General features: G+C 38.8%; 1 protein-coding gene across 2 annotated transcripts; it reads right to left on the bottom strand.

Annotated features, from left to right (window-relative positions):
* Positions 1-2,072: 2,072 nt before the first annotated feature.
* On the bottom strand, positions 2,073-13,750 carry lpcat2 (lysophosphatidylcholine acyltransferase 2). 2 transcript variants are annotated; one of them, XM_030726315.1, is made up of 15 exons: positions 13,466-13,750; positions 13,025-13,167; positions 11,108-11,325; positions 10,460-10,572; positions 10,108-10,168; positions 9,671-9,729; positions 7,420-7,454; positions 7,203-7,257; positions 6,901-6,983; positions 6,287-6,412; positions 6,010-6,163; positions 4,197-4,295; positions 3,310-3,451; positions 2,991-3,125; positions 2,073-2,408 (listed from the first exon to the last, which is right to left on the bottom strand). In XM_030726315.1, exons 1-15 carry the CDS (start codon positions 13,574-13,576, stop codon positions 2,386-2,388), a joined length of 1,557 nt encoding a protein of 518 aa, XP_030582175.1. In that variant the 5' UTR covers positions 13,577-13,750; the 3' UTR covers positions 2,073-2,385. The 2 variants fall into 2 exon arrangements, with proteins under 2 accessions (XP_030582175.1, XP_030582174.1); XM_030726314.1 differs by having other exon boundaries at positions 2,073-3,125; positions 13,466-13,749.
* Positions 13,751-14,140: the final 390 nt, after the last annotated feature.

A 14,140-nucleotide genomic window follows, 5' to 3' on the forward strand; every position in this document is an offset into this window, starting at 1 on the left:
TTATGATTGATACAGCAAAGAAAAACAAAACATTTGTGGTGAATCAGAGATCAAAGCCTTTACTTTATGTTTTCAAGGCCTTATTCCAGGCATGGGTGGGGTAAAGGAGTTAATACCTTTTATGTACTTTTGTCCAAATATTTACAATATTACAGGCTGTTCTTGCCAATAATTTTGTGCACTCCTCTGACCCGTAAGCTAATGTTAATACTGCCTTTTTGAGACCCTATGTCTATGTTCGTCATTCAAGAGGAACTAGGGGTCAGATGACTGTAGATACACACACCCAGGTATCCTGTTTTTATCATCAGGAAAGTCGATTCTATAGGAACATAAAGTTACTTTGATTTCTTCCGCTTATGTAAGATTCCTAAAACATCCTTGCGCTAACAAAGCCAGCCACTTTTCATGTTTTTTTAATCTATTTTGATTATGTAAAAGCTATTTCACTGATAGTGAATTAGTCTGTTGTGTTTCTGGAGTCACGCAGCCAAAACATGGATTCGGATTTGTACAGATACTGTACAAGAATATATTTTAAAAAGTAATGTATTAGGGATGTTGCTTGAACTACAGTATTTGCCTTGGATAAAGTCAAACCCGTCAGCACTACATGAAAATCATCCTTCAAGATTTTGAAAAACACTAAATGGCCAGATGGTTTTCAGTTTGCAGAGTGAAACTCTGCCAGGACTGACTCCTGGTTCTGATTTTGCCTGAGAAAGCGGCTTGGTGGCCCAAAGTTGAGTCACATTAATTTAGGAGTGAGGCCTGTCGGTTTTGACCTTTCCTTCTAGCTTGGCACAGTGAGTTCCCCATCCGCATGAGGCCTGTGTCCAGCTCGCATCCACAAACAGAGGCTGATCACTCACTCAGGTCCTGAGGAGACCAAATCAGATTACCAACACATCTCTCCCACAATCTACTGCGACAGGATTGCCCTGCAGGCACGGCTGAAATGGATACAGCAATATACAAGAACCATCCAGAGGAAAGTGTGAGGATGGAGGGGTGTGTGGCCAAAGAGGAGAGCAGAAGCTGGGGGTAGGGAGGGAGTCACACTGTTGTAAGCACGGCAACAATGGGATTTAATTGATTCCATGCCACCTCATCAGTTTTGATTAAAATTAAATGAGTGTCTGTACGTTTGAAAAGGTTAAAACAAATTGAAGGTGGAAATCACAGCTGGTAATCACAGTTTGTGTAACAGCGGGCTTTTAATGAAGAGGCCACTCTTCATCATTCATTTCAGCCTCGTCCGTGCATATAAAGCAAGACTGTGCATCTTTTGTGCTTCTGTGCATGTGTGAGCACAGTGACTAAGGTTGTATTTAGAGGTTGCACTTTGCTGAGATCAGGTGAGGATTACACGGTTGTGTTAAAACTTAAGGTCTCAGCAAAGGTAAATCTAAAAGCAACATTTCGACTAATAAGTTAACAGATAAACATTCTGCACCAAAGGATGGGGTCTATCTGAATAAAATATATATTTTTTTGTTTTTAAATTTTTATTGGAAACTAAAAATTCCACAAATTCTAACACGATGTACGTGCACGCACAAAAATGTAAAACACTTGTAGCACACGAATAATACTGATTACTTTCTTCAAGACATGTTATTATTTTATTTGCTGGTAGTATTTTAATGTTTATACTTACAGCAAGTTTAATCAGGAAAAAACAAAATCAAATTCTTAAGACCCACTTACAGCATAAAACAGATGTCCATAGCTTAAAAAAGGATCCCCAGTGGTCAGCAATGGGTTACATCTTACAAACATGCAGAAAAAATATTCACTCAATTTTATCAATACACGACTGCCTTTAATTCCCGAGTCAAACATCATTATCTAGTGCCAACATCACAGGCTAAACAGGCAAAATGTATTTTAACTCACACAGGCAAAGGTACACACAACAGGACTATAATGGGTAACTGCTGGCACCTTGTGGTGGTTTTAGAAAAGCAGCTGTTCAGCTACATCCTGTTCATTGCACTTGTGCCTCATTAGAAACAAAGTCTGTGAAAGTAATTACAAGTTTCCTCTGTGATGAATAAAAGAATGGCAAAGAGGATTGTATTCTGGTTTTATTTTTAAAAGAATTCTGCAGTGTTAACAAAAAGCAAAACATAATTGCAACACACCCCACTAAATAAATAACAATGCCTCTAGTTAATCTAAAAGCATACCCCACTGGAATATGCTGTTGTGTAGAAGCACTGTTGCCTTTTTGCTCACAAATTGCCCTATTTTCAGTGGTTGATTTGCTTTAGTAAACTTAAAGCTGCACAGACGTGCTGCTGTCTCAGCAACAACAATCTTCAGTAGAAATGCAAATAGATACACATGCAAAGCAAACTTCTGGCTAATTATACAGCCGACTTACAAGTCTGTGTCCCTGAGCGCTGGGGAAAAAAGAAAAAAAAGTGTAATGCACAGCATCTATGCTCATTGTAGACAAAACTTTAAAACAGAACATCTCTGGTTTGCCAGATTGGAAGGATCTTAATAAAGCTTACTGTACACTAATTATACTGTAACAAAGAAGCACAGAGACTCGTTGCTTACATTTAAAATTTGAGTTGATTTGGCAAATTTTCCCATTCATTGAAAGAAAAATTACAAAGAAAGGATAAGGTACACAAGGCTGTGTTCATCTCCGACAAATAAGTGCAAGCCGGGTTACACCTAATCAGCGAAAGCCATAGTGATGCTCTGAAGAAAATGTTCAGGTGTAAAACTCAGTCACTTAAAACGAGTCTTGAAGTAAGTTGCCTTTTAAATTTCTATAAGGCACTAAAACTGAAAATGAAAGCTTTGAAAATGCCAGCACTTGACCACATGTGACCGTTGCTGTAGCAATGACCTGAATTTGCTAAGAATACTGTAAACAGATGACAGACAACACCCTCGTATTTTTCCTTTCAGTGAAGTCACTCTATATCAGTCATCTTTTTTGTCAGATGTGCTCTCTTCCTGTTTTTCGCCTGAACTGGGCTGACCAGCAAGTTCCAGATCGCCTGGCATCACCTCTTGCATCGCTTGATATCTTTGAAGGTCCAGATAGGTGGTGAAGAGCTTGGCATACTCAGGGTGGGTTCTGGCAAATTCTTGAAATTCGTCTAAAGAACCAGAACAGAGAAAAACATTAGGATACAGCACATATAATGATGATGAAATCCTGTATAATTTTAATTTACTGCACGTTTTCCTGACAAAAATATCACTGGCTATCAAATAGGAGACCACACAAGACCTAAAAGGAGCTCTGTATCAGGCCTTTCTCTTCAATTAGAATCTACTTACTGAAGGTGATGAAACCAGAGCCATCAGCATCAATCGCTTCAAAAAGCGCGGTCAAGTTTAGATCTGACACACACAGAGCAGAGCACAGCAGAGCAGTAAACTCTTCATGGGTGACTTTCTCATCTTCATCTGTGTCAAACAGCTGCACGAAAGAGGGTAAAAAGTTAGAAATTTATGTCTCTTTCAAATGTTTGCACTTTCTAGAAAAATACAAGTTATCTAGAGTACAAAAAAAATGATGAGAACATGTTGCATAAAACAGGAGAAAATAAGTTTTGATTACTAAGTTCAAACCGCATCTGACCTTACGGACAGCAAAATGTTCCCAACAGACACACATTGTTAACTTGACATTATGCAAGCCTCTCTGAATTGAATGCTGCCTCTGTTCTTCCTACAGTACAGCTGCTGAGACCACTGTGCATGGACAGAAAGGGCTGGGCTGGTTGATTTTATCTTACATTTAGTCTTTTTTTTTTTTACATTTAGCTCATTGCTGTTGTAAAATATATATTCTAGTCATATTTTGTATGAAAATTAAACATACCCCCCAATGCTAGTAGCACTGTTAACACTTCACACAATTTGTGATAGGTTACAGTTTAAGCATCTCAGATATATCAGCTCTATCTTGCATTGCTACTAGTTTATCATGGCAGAGTGATAAAAACACTACCAGCAGGAAATGCATGATGCAATAGGAACGGTATATTAAAATAAATGTATAAACACATTTCAAGCTAATTTACCTTGCAAAAACCTTAAGTAGTGCTAGCCTGGGTGAGTCAATAAAGCAGATATTGTTATATTTCTCTCTTCACTCCAACAGATTTGCATAATATTCAGTCCCTAGTATGAAAATATATCAGATACTATTTCTGTCTTACCTGGAAAGCCATTCGTAGAACATCATCAGTGTTAGACGGCCTACACAGGATATTCACGCCAATAACATATTCTCTGAAGTCAATGGTGCCATCTCCATTCTAGCCAGGGTCAAAGAGGCAGCAATAAGTATGAGCTGTTAAATCCACAGATTTCTATGAAGATAGCATTTAATTTTTTATGGAGCAAGCTCTTGTTGTGTGCTGGTATTTTGAAATAGTGGAAAAACTATTTAGTATTTTCTATCATAGCGGTTTGACAGCTAAATTTAAGAACCAACTGCATATCGGCACCCTCCTAAAATAATGGCCGAAATAATTTTTTTAACAAAATTGTAATTTTTCCCCAAATCATCATATTTTCAGTGTTTGGTGCAGTTCTTTGTGTTTTCTGAAAAAAAACCTGAAAAAAATGACTTAGGTCATTATTTTAGGAGGGTGATGATATGATACAAAGCAGTATTTAGTATTTATTAAATGCGTACCCTTTGACTCATGTTGGAAGCAGTGAATAAAGAAGAGACAACAGAAGTTAAGAACCTCAGTACTTTCCCCCCTCCAACAGGTGCAGCATTGTGAAAAAATTTTTAATTATATTTTCATGTCATTTCACATATCCTATTAGATGCTTTGATAATATTTTTATTGTTTATTTTTTGTTAAAGCCATTTTAATTTTCAGGACTTTATTATTTTCAGACTCAGAAATGCTTAAGTGAGGACAACTGATGGAAAATTAAAAGGCTGGCATTTTCCAATGAAAAAAGGGGATTTTTTTTTTTTTTTACTCACTGAACTGAATATTTGAAGCCATTTTTATGTTTTAATCCAATTTTTCCACTTAAACGTCTGTTGGACGTATCAGGGAAGACATCCAAACAGCTTGGATAATCATTTTCTCTTTAAAATTCATTCTGGTCGTGGAACGCAGGACCAGCTCTTTATCCTGTCAAGGATATTTAAGTGTGCATGGAGCTTTGCCCATACAGTCTACATGTGTTTTGCGGACCTGGAGAAAGAATCTGACCGCATCCCTCAGGGTATCCTGTGGGGGGTGCTGTGGGAATATTGGGCATCTGGTCCATTATTATGGGCCATTCAGTCCCTGTACAACTGCAGCGAGAGCTTGGTCCACGTTGCCGGCATTAAGTCCGACTTATTTCTGGTGGGTGTTGGACTCCGCCAGGGCTTCCCTTTGTGTGAACCAGCAGGTATGAGAATTATCACCTATAAGTCTGAGGCCAAGGTCCTCATTTGGAAAATGGTGGAGCGCCAACTCTGGGTCAGGGAGGAGTTGCTGCCCCAAATGGAGGAGTTTAGTACTTCAGGGTCTTGTTCACGAGTGAGGGGGGGAAGGGAGCAGGAGATTGATAGATGGATCAGGGCTGTGGCTGCAGTGATGCAGACACTGCAAGTGAAGCTGTCGATTTACTGGGCGATCTTTGTCCCTACCCTCACCATAGTGAGGGTAGCTTTGGGTAGTGACCAAAAGAACAAGACTATGAATGCAAGGGGCGGAAATGAGCTTCCTCCAAAGGGTGGTTGGCCTCTTCCTTGGCGACCGGGTGAAGAGTGGGGCTCAGAGTAGGGCTCAGAGTAGAGAGATTATAGCTCTCTGCTGGCCTGGGAATGCCTCAGTTTTCCCTGGATGAGCTGGAGGAGTTGGCTGGAGGTAGGGAGGTCTGGGTTTATCTGCTTAAGCTGCTGCCCCCATGATCAAATACTATTGTCAAGTGGTGCAGTGCTACAGTAATACTTTGAATGGACAGTGTTCGCTTGATTTCAAAATCAGCTAACCAAATATTTAGGTCTCTCACCCTGTCAAACAGTCCAAACAGCTCTTCGAGGACTGGGCTGACAGGAAGCTTTAAGAAACTGGCAAACTCCTCAACGGTGATGCGTCCCCCTTTACAGGCGCTGGCCATGGCTGCGAAACTGTCAAGCTCCTTCCTTACATTGTCCCACTTCAGACTAGGTGAGAAAAGTATAATGATGACAGTTTATGTTATAATCAACATTAGCAACAACCAAAACTCTTTAAATCGAAATGTGTTAGTGCTAACTCCAGTGTCTGGTGATGCTGTATGTTCTTACTTGAGTTTGCGGCTAATTTTGGTGAATTCAACCAGTCCGGCCTCCATTGGAAGGGTTAGCTCACCAGCTGAGATCATCAGGCGGCAATCTTCATATGTGTGATCTGTCATTGGAACACCCAAAGCCCTAAAGAAGAGAAGGATTACAGAGGTCAGCTCAAATGTTTTTCAACAACTTGATGAAGCAGGACAGGAAGACATGTAAAGATGAGAGCAAGGCAATAACCAAAGTCAGTGTGCACTGATGTATATTTAAAGACAGTAAAACAATGCCAAATTACTTTGATAAATTGGACACACTCTCTAATACTGACCACTTGTTCATTTTCTTAACATACTAGCATTGAATGTGCATAACATTGTGTTTATTACTTGTTTAACTATTTATACTTTCACTTTGCTACTGCAATTTGTTCCGCTTTGGACTTGAGCAATAAGCAGTTAAATGTGTATCTGTACAAAACCCTGTTAACAACAAGATGACCTACAGTACAAGTCAAAATTTTGGGCACACCTACCCATTGATATGAATGGGTAAGTGTGTCCAAACCTTTGACTGGTAGTGTAAACTGCTTTACATAATACATTACACACTTAAAACTAATGCATATTTACCGAGCCATAGTTTCCCGAACTCTGTTGGCAAACAGAGCCGGGCTTTTCTTCTCTTCCTCTGTGGGGATATGAGGTGGCAGGAACTAGGAAACATACAACAGATAAGAAGCTTATGGGAAACTTCAAACTGGAAGTAAATTCTTAAACTGAAAATAAAAGAAGCCAAAACTCTTCCTGCAGAAAACAAATGGTAGCCTTAACAGAGTATTTTTAAGTATAGCATATAACTAAAATAACTAAAACCTTTAAATGGCTTCATGTATTAGTATTCACACACTAAGTGAAATCATTATGCCTCTTACCTCAATCTCTACTGTTGTGTAGAGCTGGCACAGTGTTAAAAGCAGAAGTGTCTTTCTGAAGATTATACAAACCAGAAAATCTGTTATGTATATTATTTTAACAGAACCACAGGTAGCTGAAATATCAGGCAATCATATTAGTCTGTAATAGTAATATTTTTTTTGTAAGGAAAGGTTTCTAAGAAAAAAGTGGCAAAACTCTATAAAGCATACTCACGATTTGAAACCTTGCCATGTCCAAGTCACTGTGTCCTTACAGAAAAAAAAATGAGGGGAACTCATTCATTCACTCATGAATCATTAACACTGGCATACACATTAGGGCTATGCCATATCATATCGTCCATGATAATACCGCTATACATTTTTACGTGATATAAAAATATCATATGGCGATATCATTGCTATAGCAATGCATTTATGTTTCCTAGTGCATGCAATGAGACAAGCCCAGGCATGTCTAAGAAAGCAGCATGAGCCACGTGTCATCCTCTGATGATGAATTAGCACCTAAAAAGGAAGCTACTTCAAAAACCTTCAGCAAAGCAGGGTATTTTACAAAATATGCAAGAAAACTGCTCCTGTTAAAGGTGGAAACAACAAACATGTTTCACCACTTGAGGCAAAAAACACACTTTAGACTACAAACTAGGGTTTAATATTTTTCCCGAAAATGACATGGATCAAATCCCGGGAAATGAAGAGCCATTTCCCGGGAATCCCGGGAAAAAGTTTATTTATTTTTTTATTTTAATTAGGCCTTCTGTAGCCTGTGTCGGCCTTAACCTATTCTGATATTGTAGAGGTAGCTTTCCAGCTATGTCCTGTTATGCCCAGTAGGGGGTAACGTCGGCTTGATTAACGCAATAAAACCTACATCTCAGCATTCGAGTGCTCGAGCTATGCGGTGTTGTATCGTTCCTCAACACTCCCTTAACAAATATAATTCGAATATTCCTCCATTGTACATGGAATTATAACAAGATATTTTACAACTGCTGGTGCAAAACAATACGGTTCATCTCCACAGCATTGATAAAGGCTCAGCCACGCTGTCGTGGCGACATCTGTTGGGCTATATCTCCACCAGTGGAACGCTGTAATAGTCATTGAAAAGTTAACTACTGTACTACACTATAATATGACATAACACAGGGCCTTGAGTAATGCACTACGACTTGGTCATTGCCATTCTGGCAACAGCAAATTTATAACACCGTGTCTGAGGGTTAAAGTAGGTTCGCTGTGAATCGTCTATTGAAAAACTGGCCAATCATTATAGCCTAAAAAATATACATTTTACTCAACTCCATTTTAAAAGCGAAATATGTTAAAGCAATCTATTTCATGATAATTTCTTCACACATTAGGCCCGTATCCTAATTCATGATTGTTAGTAAGCGGCTGCAAACGAGGAAAAGAAACACTCGAAGTTAAACAGATATTTCTTTATTGTTTAGGGCAGGCATATTTTATAGGCTATATAATGCAATATAACAATATATAATAATATAAAATTATATAATACAAAATACCTTAGGGTAAACACATTGCCTACGATTTCAACAAATTAAAGAGGAAAAAAGTACAACTGTGTAATACCTCCATTAAAACGCTTGAGATGAAGCTGAAGCCTTAAACGGAGGCTGAACGTGCCTGAAATGAAGAGTAATGCTTTTCGCATTAAACGAACCCTTCTCTCAATATTTCCTTAAATTTAACATTCTGAAGCTTTCTTTTCTTTCTGAAAGTCAAATCGACGCGCGCGACTTTTTTCCCGGTTTCCCGTCTAACGTTTCCCGGGAAACGGGAAATGGTTCTGATCGCATTTCCCGGGAATCCCGGATCTCGGGATTAAACCCTACTACAAACAGGCTACAGAGGAGGAGATGCTAGCAGCTGGTGATGTGTGACCCAGATGTAAACACGACTCCACCTGAGCACTCGCTAGCTGCATTCCACATGGCAGGAAGAGCAAATGATGGATGGAAATTATTGATGTGGTGAAAAAGCAGGGCTTTAAGTAGCTGATTAAAAAGCTCGACCCAAGATATGACATCCCAGGTAGAAAACATTTTTCAGTTTTCTCATGTGACAATATTGTAGAGCTTCAGTTACAAGGTTAAGTTACTTTAATTATTATTAAACTAAAGTGCTCAGGCATTATTTTACATTTTTACTTGAAATTTCCAGGGGAAAACACTATCTACACTACTTTTGTGCTTACATTTGACTTGTGCCGTGTCACTGGGTATAATGCTGCTGCTGCTGCTGCTGGCACCATATTTCAGTAGATTCACACTTCAGATTAGCAAGTGTGTCTGTATTGTTCTAATCTTTATACATAAAAAAAAAGCCTCTTAACTTTTTGCTCACATGGTATTGAAAATAGAGGCAGGTACTTGTGTGTATTTTCTTGTGTATTGGTATCGAGCTTGAAATTCTAGTATCGTGACAATCCTACTCACCAGTGTGTTAGGATACCTCAGAAGCACGGGCTGCACAGGAACACCTGGGATAAAGGCACCTGAAAGTGGGGTGGGGAACACAAAGAATAAATCATACAATGTGTAGTTAAACATTAAAGACAGCTGCATATCTGTAAGACTGCAGCTGTATGAATTTTCTATAAATACTTCTTAATTCTCTCACCACACGTTGAGCCACTTTTGTGGGTGTCAGTTAACAAAAAGTTAAAGTACAAACCACATCAAATATCGATTAAATGGATTAATGTACCATGCAGTGTTCGCTGTCATGAAACGTATTTCTTGAATGGATTTGATTTGAATGAATGGGAAATACTAAATGTGCTATAATACAATATGTAGTTTCTTTGCATTCAATATGTTAATAAAAAAATAAAAAATAAAATAAAAAGCAAAAAAAAAATTAAAAATCTTACCTTGTTTGAAAGTGATAAGACATGAGCGATTTGTACAGGTTCCTTCTGGAAATATCAAAACCTGAAGAACAAAGCATCCTTGATGAATGGTAAAATAATAAATAATTTTAATAAAGTATGCAATGCTTTGTAGCTGATGCTTACAAAATGCAAAGACTGCTTTCAAAATAATCGGAGTCAACACAAGCCATAAAATAGCTTTTAAAAAAAAAACAGAATTATACAGCACGGTCCACCAGAGCCAAGAATAAAAACCAAACTAACAGTCTTTTGAGGCTTCTCAGCTAGTTTGTTTTCTCTTATAATGTGTACACATATTTTTTTTTCTCTAGGATCATGTGCAGTGACAGACCTGTGGCCACAGGCCTCCTGACTTGGCTCTATTGTTAATCTCCTGGATTGTGTTCTTCCGGGAGTCTGGGTCCGTTCTGGACACCAGCACTGGCTGGAGACAGCGAAGAAACCCTGCAGAGAGAGCAAAACACCAACAGTACTACACATGCAGAGGAATCTAGTCATCTTGGTCATATTTTTGACTAATCTGGTGCACAGGCTTTGGTTATTTAGATTGGTGTGTAAGTATTAAATAAGAGAGGGTCACTTTAATATAAGGTCACTTAATTATGATATCACTGTTTAACAAATCACATGTGACAGATATTAAATGAAACAAGCTCTGTGTTGTCATTACTATCAAAAAGACGGATGAAAAGACTCATATTAATCAATTTCATAGCTCATGTTTATCGTCGTCAAAATGTACTTATGATAACAAGGATTTATGTCAGTGACAATTCCAAAGTGCTGAACTGACTGAGCTCCAGTACAGGCAGCATAAGGTAATGACTTTCCATTGCATATATAATAAGCCCTCTTCCAACACACTCATAAAGGGTGTGAAAGTGTGCAGTCAGACAAAGGCAGATGGAAATAAACTACAACAAACTGAATTTGTCCCTACTTTCCTGTTCTGAGAAAAACAACACAAAAGGTGTCTCACTGCCAAAGATGGGCACATCCAGGTTCTCAACACGGGAGACGGTGGAGGGCAGGCCGGCTTCAACGCACACAATCCCATCAAAGAAGCTGGAGTGGGGGGCCACGGCCAGGATGGGAGCCTCGCAGCTGCTGGCACGCTTACCCTTGACCACCACTCGAAAACCCATGCTGTAGAAGTAAGCCCTCCCCAAGGCAGCCAACACTCTTTGACAGAAAAATCTGGAGGTGAAAAAAAGTTATCATTTTTCAATTGCTGAATTTTTTGTGAGTGAAAACATTTGTAAATGGGGAATGAATGTCCATAATGCACAACAGCGCAAGATACTGTAGCTTACATGAGAAAATTGTTAATTTTACAGATCAAAAGAACTGGTATTATATTTTTAGAGTGGTTAGGACCATGCTTATTCATCAGTGTATTGACTGAAATGTTGTGGTAACAGGATGAGTTTCGCAATTTTGTGCTTTTCTCTAACCCTAAAGATGCAAAGAATGTTATGTCCACCAATTACTTCCTCAAAAACTATAGAAAGGGGTAGATGTGGTTATAGACTCAGAAACACAAACTGATGAATGGCAATATGGAACTTTTTAAAACACAGTAAGAGAATATAACCCCATGAATATGTAAAGCTACATTAATCGATCTGCTCTTAGAGTAAAAAGCATTAACTTGAACCATCAGTCAGACGAGTTAATGGGTTAAAGTTTCACTTCCTTCATTATTTAGTGTGAGCTTAGGCGCTGGCTTATCAGATATTTTCAGTTTCTGTAAGCCATTTGTTCCAGACTGGGAAAACAATATTCATCCTGTGAGCCGAGATAAGGTTCAGAATTTTACTAATGCAAACAAACCAACAAGCGGTGAGTGGCTGAAAAAATGAGCACTTCTACAAAAGCTGGGTAGTGATTCTTACTGAAATTTACAATAGAAAATAAATTCATTAGTAAAAAGGTTTGCAGTAACAGCTTAGCTTTTAAAGACATTTCACCACCTCAAGATGATCTGAATATAAATAGATGAACATGATAAAATGAGCTCATTTTTTTCTGTTGTTCATCTGCAACATGTATAGTCATAACCAGAAATAAACGTTGCGGTCGAAGGTCACAAGAATTGTGAAGCAGTGTTAAAAAAAGCTGCACCCACACCCTTTTGAAAATGATTCAGCCTGTTTGGTATTGCAGCTAAAATACTACACTACAACACTAAATATTTTACTGAGTACCTTCAAACATATTTATATTACACTTTAAGACTGTATGTACAGATGCATCTAATATGTCCAGTGGAAGAATCCACTAAATTACATACAACAGACATACATACATTATAATTACATATAATAATATTACAAATTAAAATATTTTTTATTACTTTTAGACATTAGAGGTTAACAAAATGGCTAAATCACTTTTTTCAGTTCCCCTTTAGCCCCTAAAACCACCACCGACTATTTCCTTTCTTAGAGGAACTGAGATGAAGTAATGGTTGTGTGGAAGATAAGATCTAGAAAGGTACTGTATGAATTGATATGAGCACAGCTGCACATTCTTTAAGTCATGTCAGGGACTGTTATTTTGAGAATATGCTCGCTTCTGTCCAGCATATGAGAGGCAATAGACTTATTCTCCTTCTAGCCTCAGTAAAATGATCACTTTATGAGCGAAACTTAAACCTCAGTATGTTTATTCTTTGATACATATGTTTGAAGTGTCCTGGTAAAGTTTAATAGATGTTGATAAAACGAGGACCACTGTGATTGCAGCATATATATATATATATATATATATATATATATATATATATGCAAGTAAACAAAACTGATGTAAAAAAAAATCAACCAAACATTGTTTGTTTTAGCTGATAAAGTTGCGGCTCTGAGAGAGACTGGATGGTGTTTGTATCCATAGTTACCTTCTCCAGCCTGTCATTGGCTCCACGGCTCCTTTCAGAGGACGCTTGAAGGTTATAATGACAGACACTGGCCATGTCACCATCAGAACCAGGGATATGAGGATAGCTCGAAGAGGGACCAGGAAGATTCCCTGCAGGACGCACTGCATGGAGAGGAGTACATTCATGCACATAAGTTGTACGGCCATACCACCCAGGTCACCTGCTGCCTGCAGAAATATGCACGAGCCTAGAAATCCACATCACTGGACAACATTCTAGAAAGCTCACAAAGGCTCACATTGTTGGCTCACATTGTTGTGCTGCACAGGAAGCTTTAAAAGCTGATTGTCAAAGCCTTGTTGGAAAGATTACAGGCCCTGGGAACACCGCAGCCTGCGTGTTCTTCAAAACCCTGCCTTTATGCGATCACTTAACAAACAAACAAAACAACATACTCACTTTAATTATAGCAGCTTTGGTTAGTTTTGTGTCTTGAACAAACGGGTTGATGACCGCAGGTAAGAGCAGAGACTGTTGCCTAGGCAAGGCGCCTACACGCTGCGGTGGCATCGCTGTCCAGTGAGCGAAATGACAGGCAGCCGAAGTTTCAGTCGAGGCGCCGTTATGTTATCATCTCACTTCCTCTACAGGCCTGTCCTCATTAGTTCCTGGGCGAGACGGTGCTACGAGACGCAGGTTACGACGAGCGCACCGCAAACACGCAGGCCGGCGAGAGCGAAACCGGTAGTTTCAAGCTCCACCTCCACCGTGTCTGCAGTGGGGGGTCAAAACCGATTAATGTATTAGTGTATTTTTGTAGACTCCCTCTACATTTGCAGTTTCTACCGTCTGTCAGTAAGTATTTAAAGCATACTGTCTTCTCATATACGTGCCTCGAAAAAAGAAAATCAGATAAGAAAAAAGTAAAATTGTCTTGTAGGCTGAGCTTTGTCAAAAAATTACCACTGATTTGGACTCCTGGAATAATAAGTGCACAATAAAATTCCGATAGCCTAATTGTGGTGCCATGTGCAAATGAGCAGGCCTACTTATTTTATGTAAAGGTCTCTTATAAATATATCATACTTGTCCACAAGATGGCAGAGTTTCATAACAAATTTTAGTTTTTACAGG

This window comes from Archocentrus centrarchus, chromosome 3 (assembly GCF_007364275.1).
Source record: "Archocentrus centrarchus isolate MPI-CPG fArcCen1 chromosome 3, fArcCen1, whole genome shotgun sequence".
Classification (NCBI taxonomy): domain Eukaryota; kingdom Metazoa; phylum Chordata; class Actinopteri; order Cichliformes; family Cichlidae; genus Archocentrus; species Archocentrus centrarchus.

Coding starts and splice junctions, on each gene's coding strand:
- lpcat2 (XM_030726314.1), bottom strand. CDS start 13,576: ATGCCACCGCAGCGTGTAGGCGCCTTGCCTAGGCAACAGTCTCTGCTC. Junction 9,730..10,107: donor TCTTATCACTTTCAAACAAG/GTAAGATTTTTA, acceptor CCCCACTTTCAG/GTGCCTTTATCCCAGGTGTT. Junction 3,452..4,196: donor TTCTACGAATGGCTTTCCAG/GTAAGACAGAAA, acceptor TCTTTCGTGCAG/CTGTTTGACACAGATGAAGA.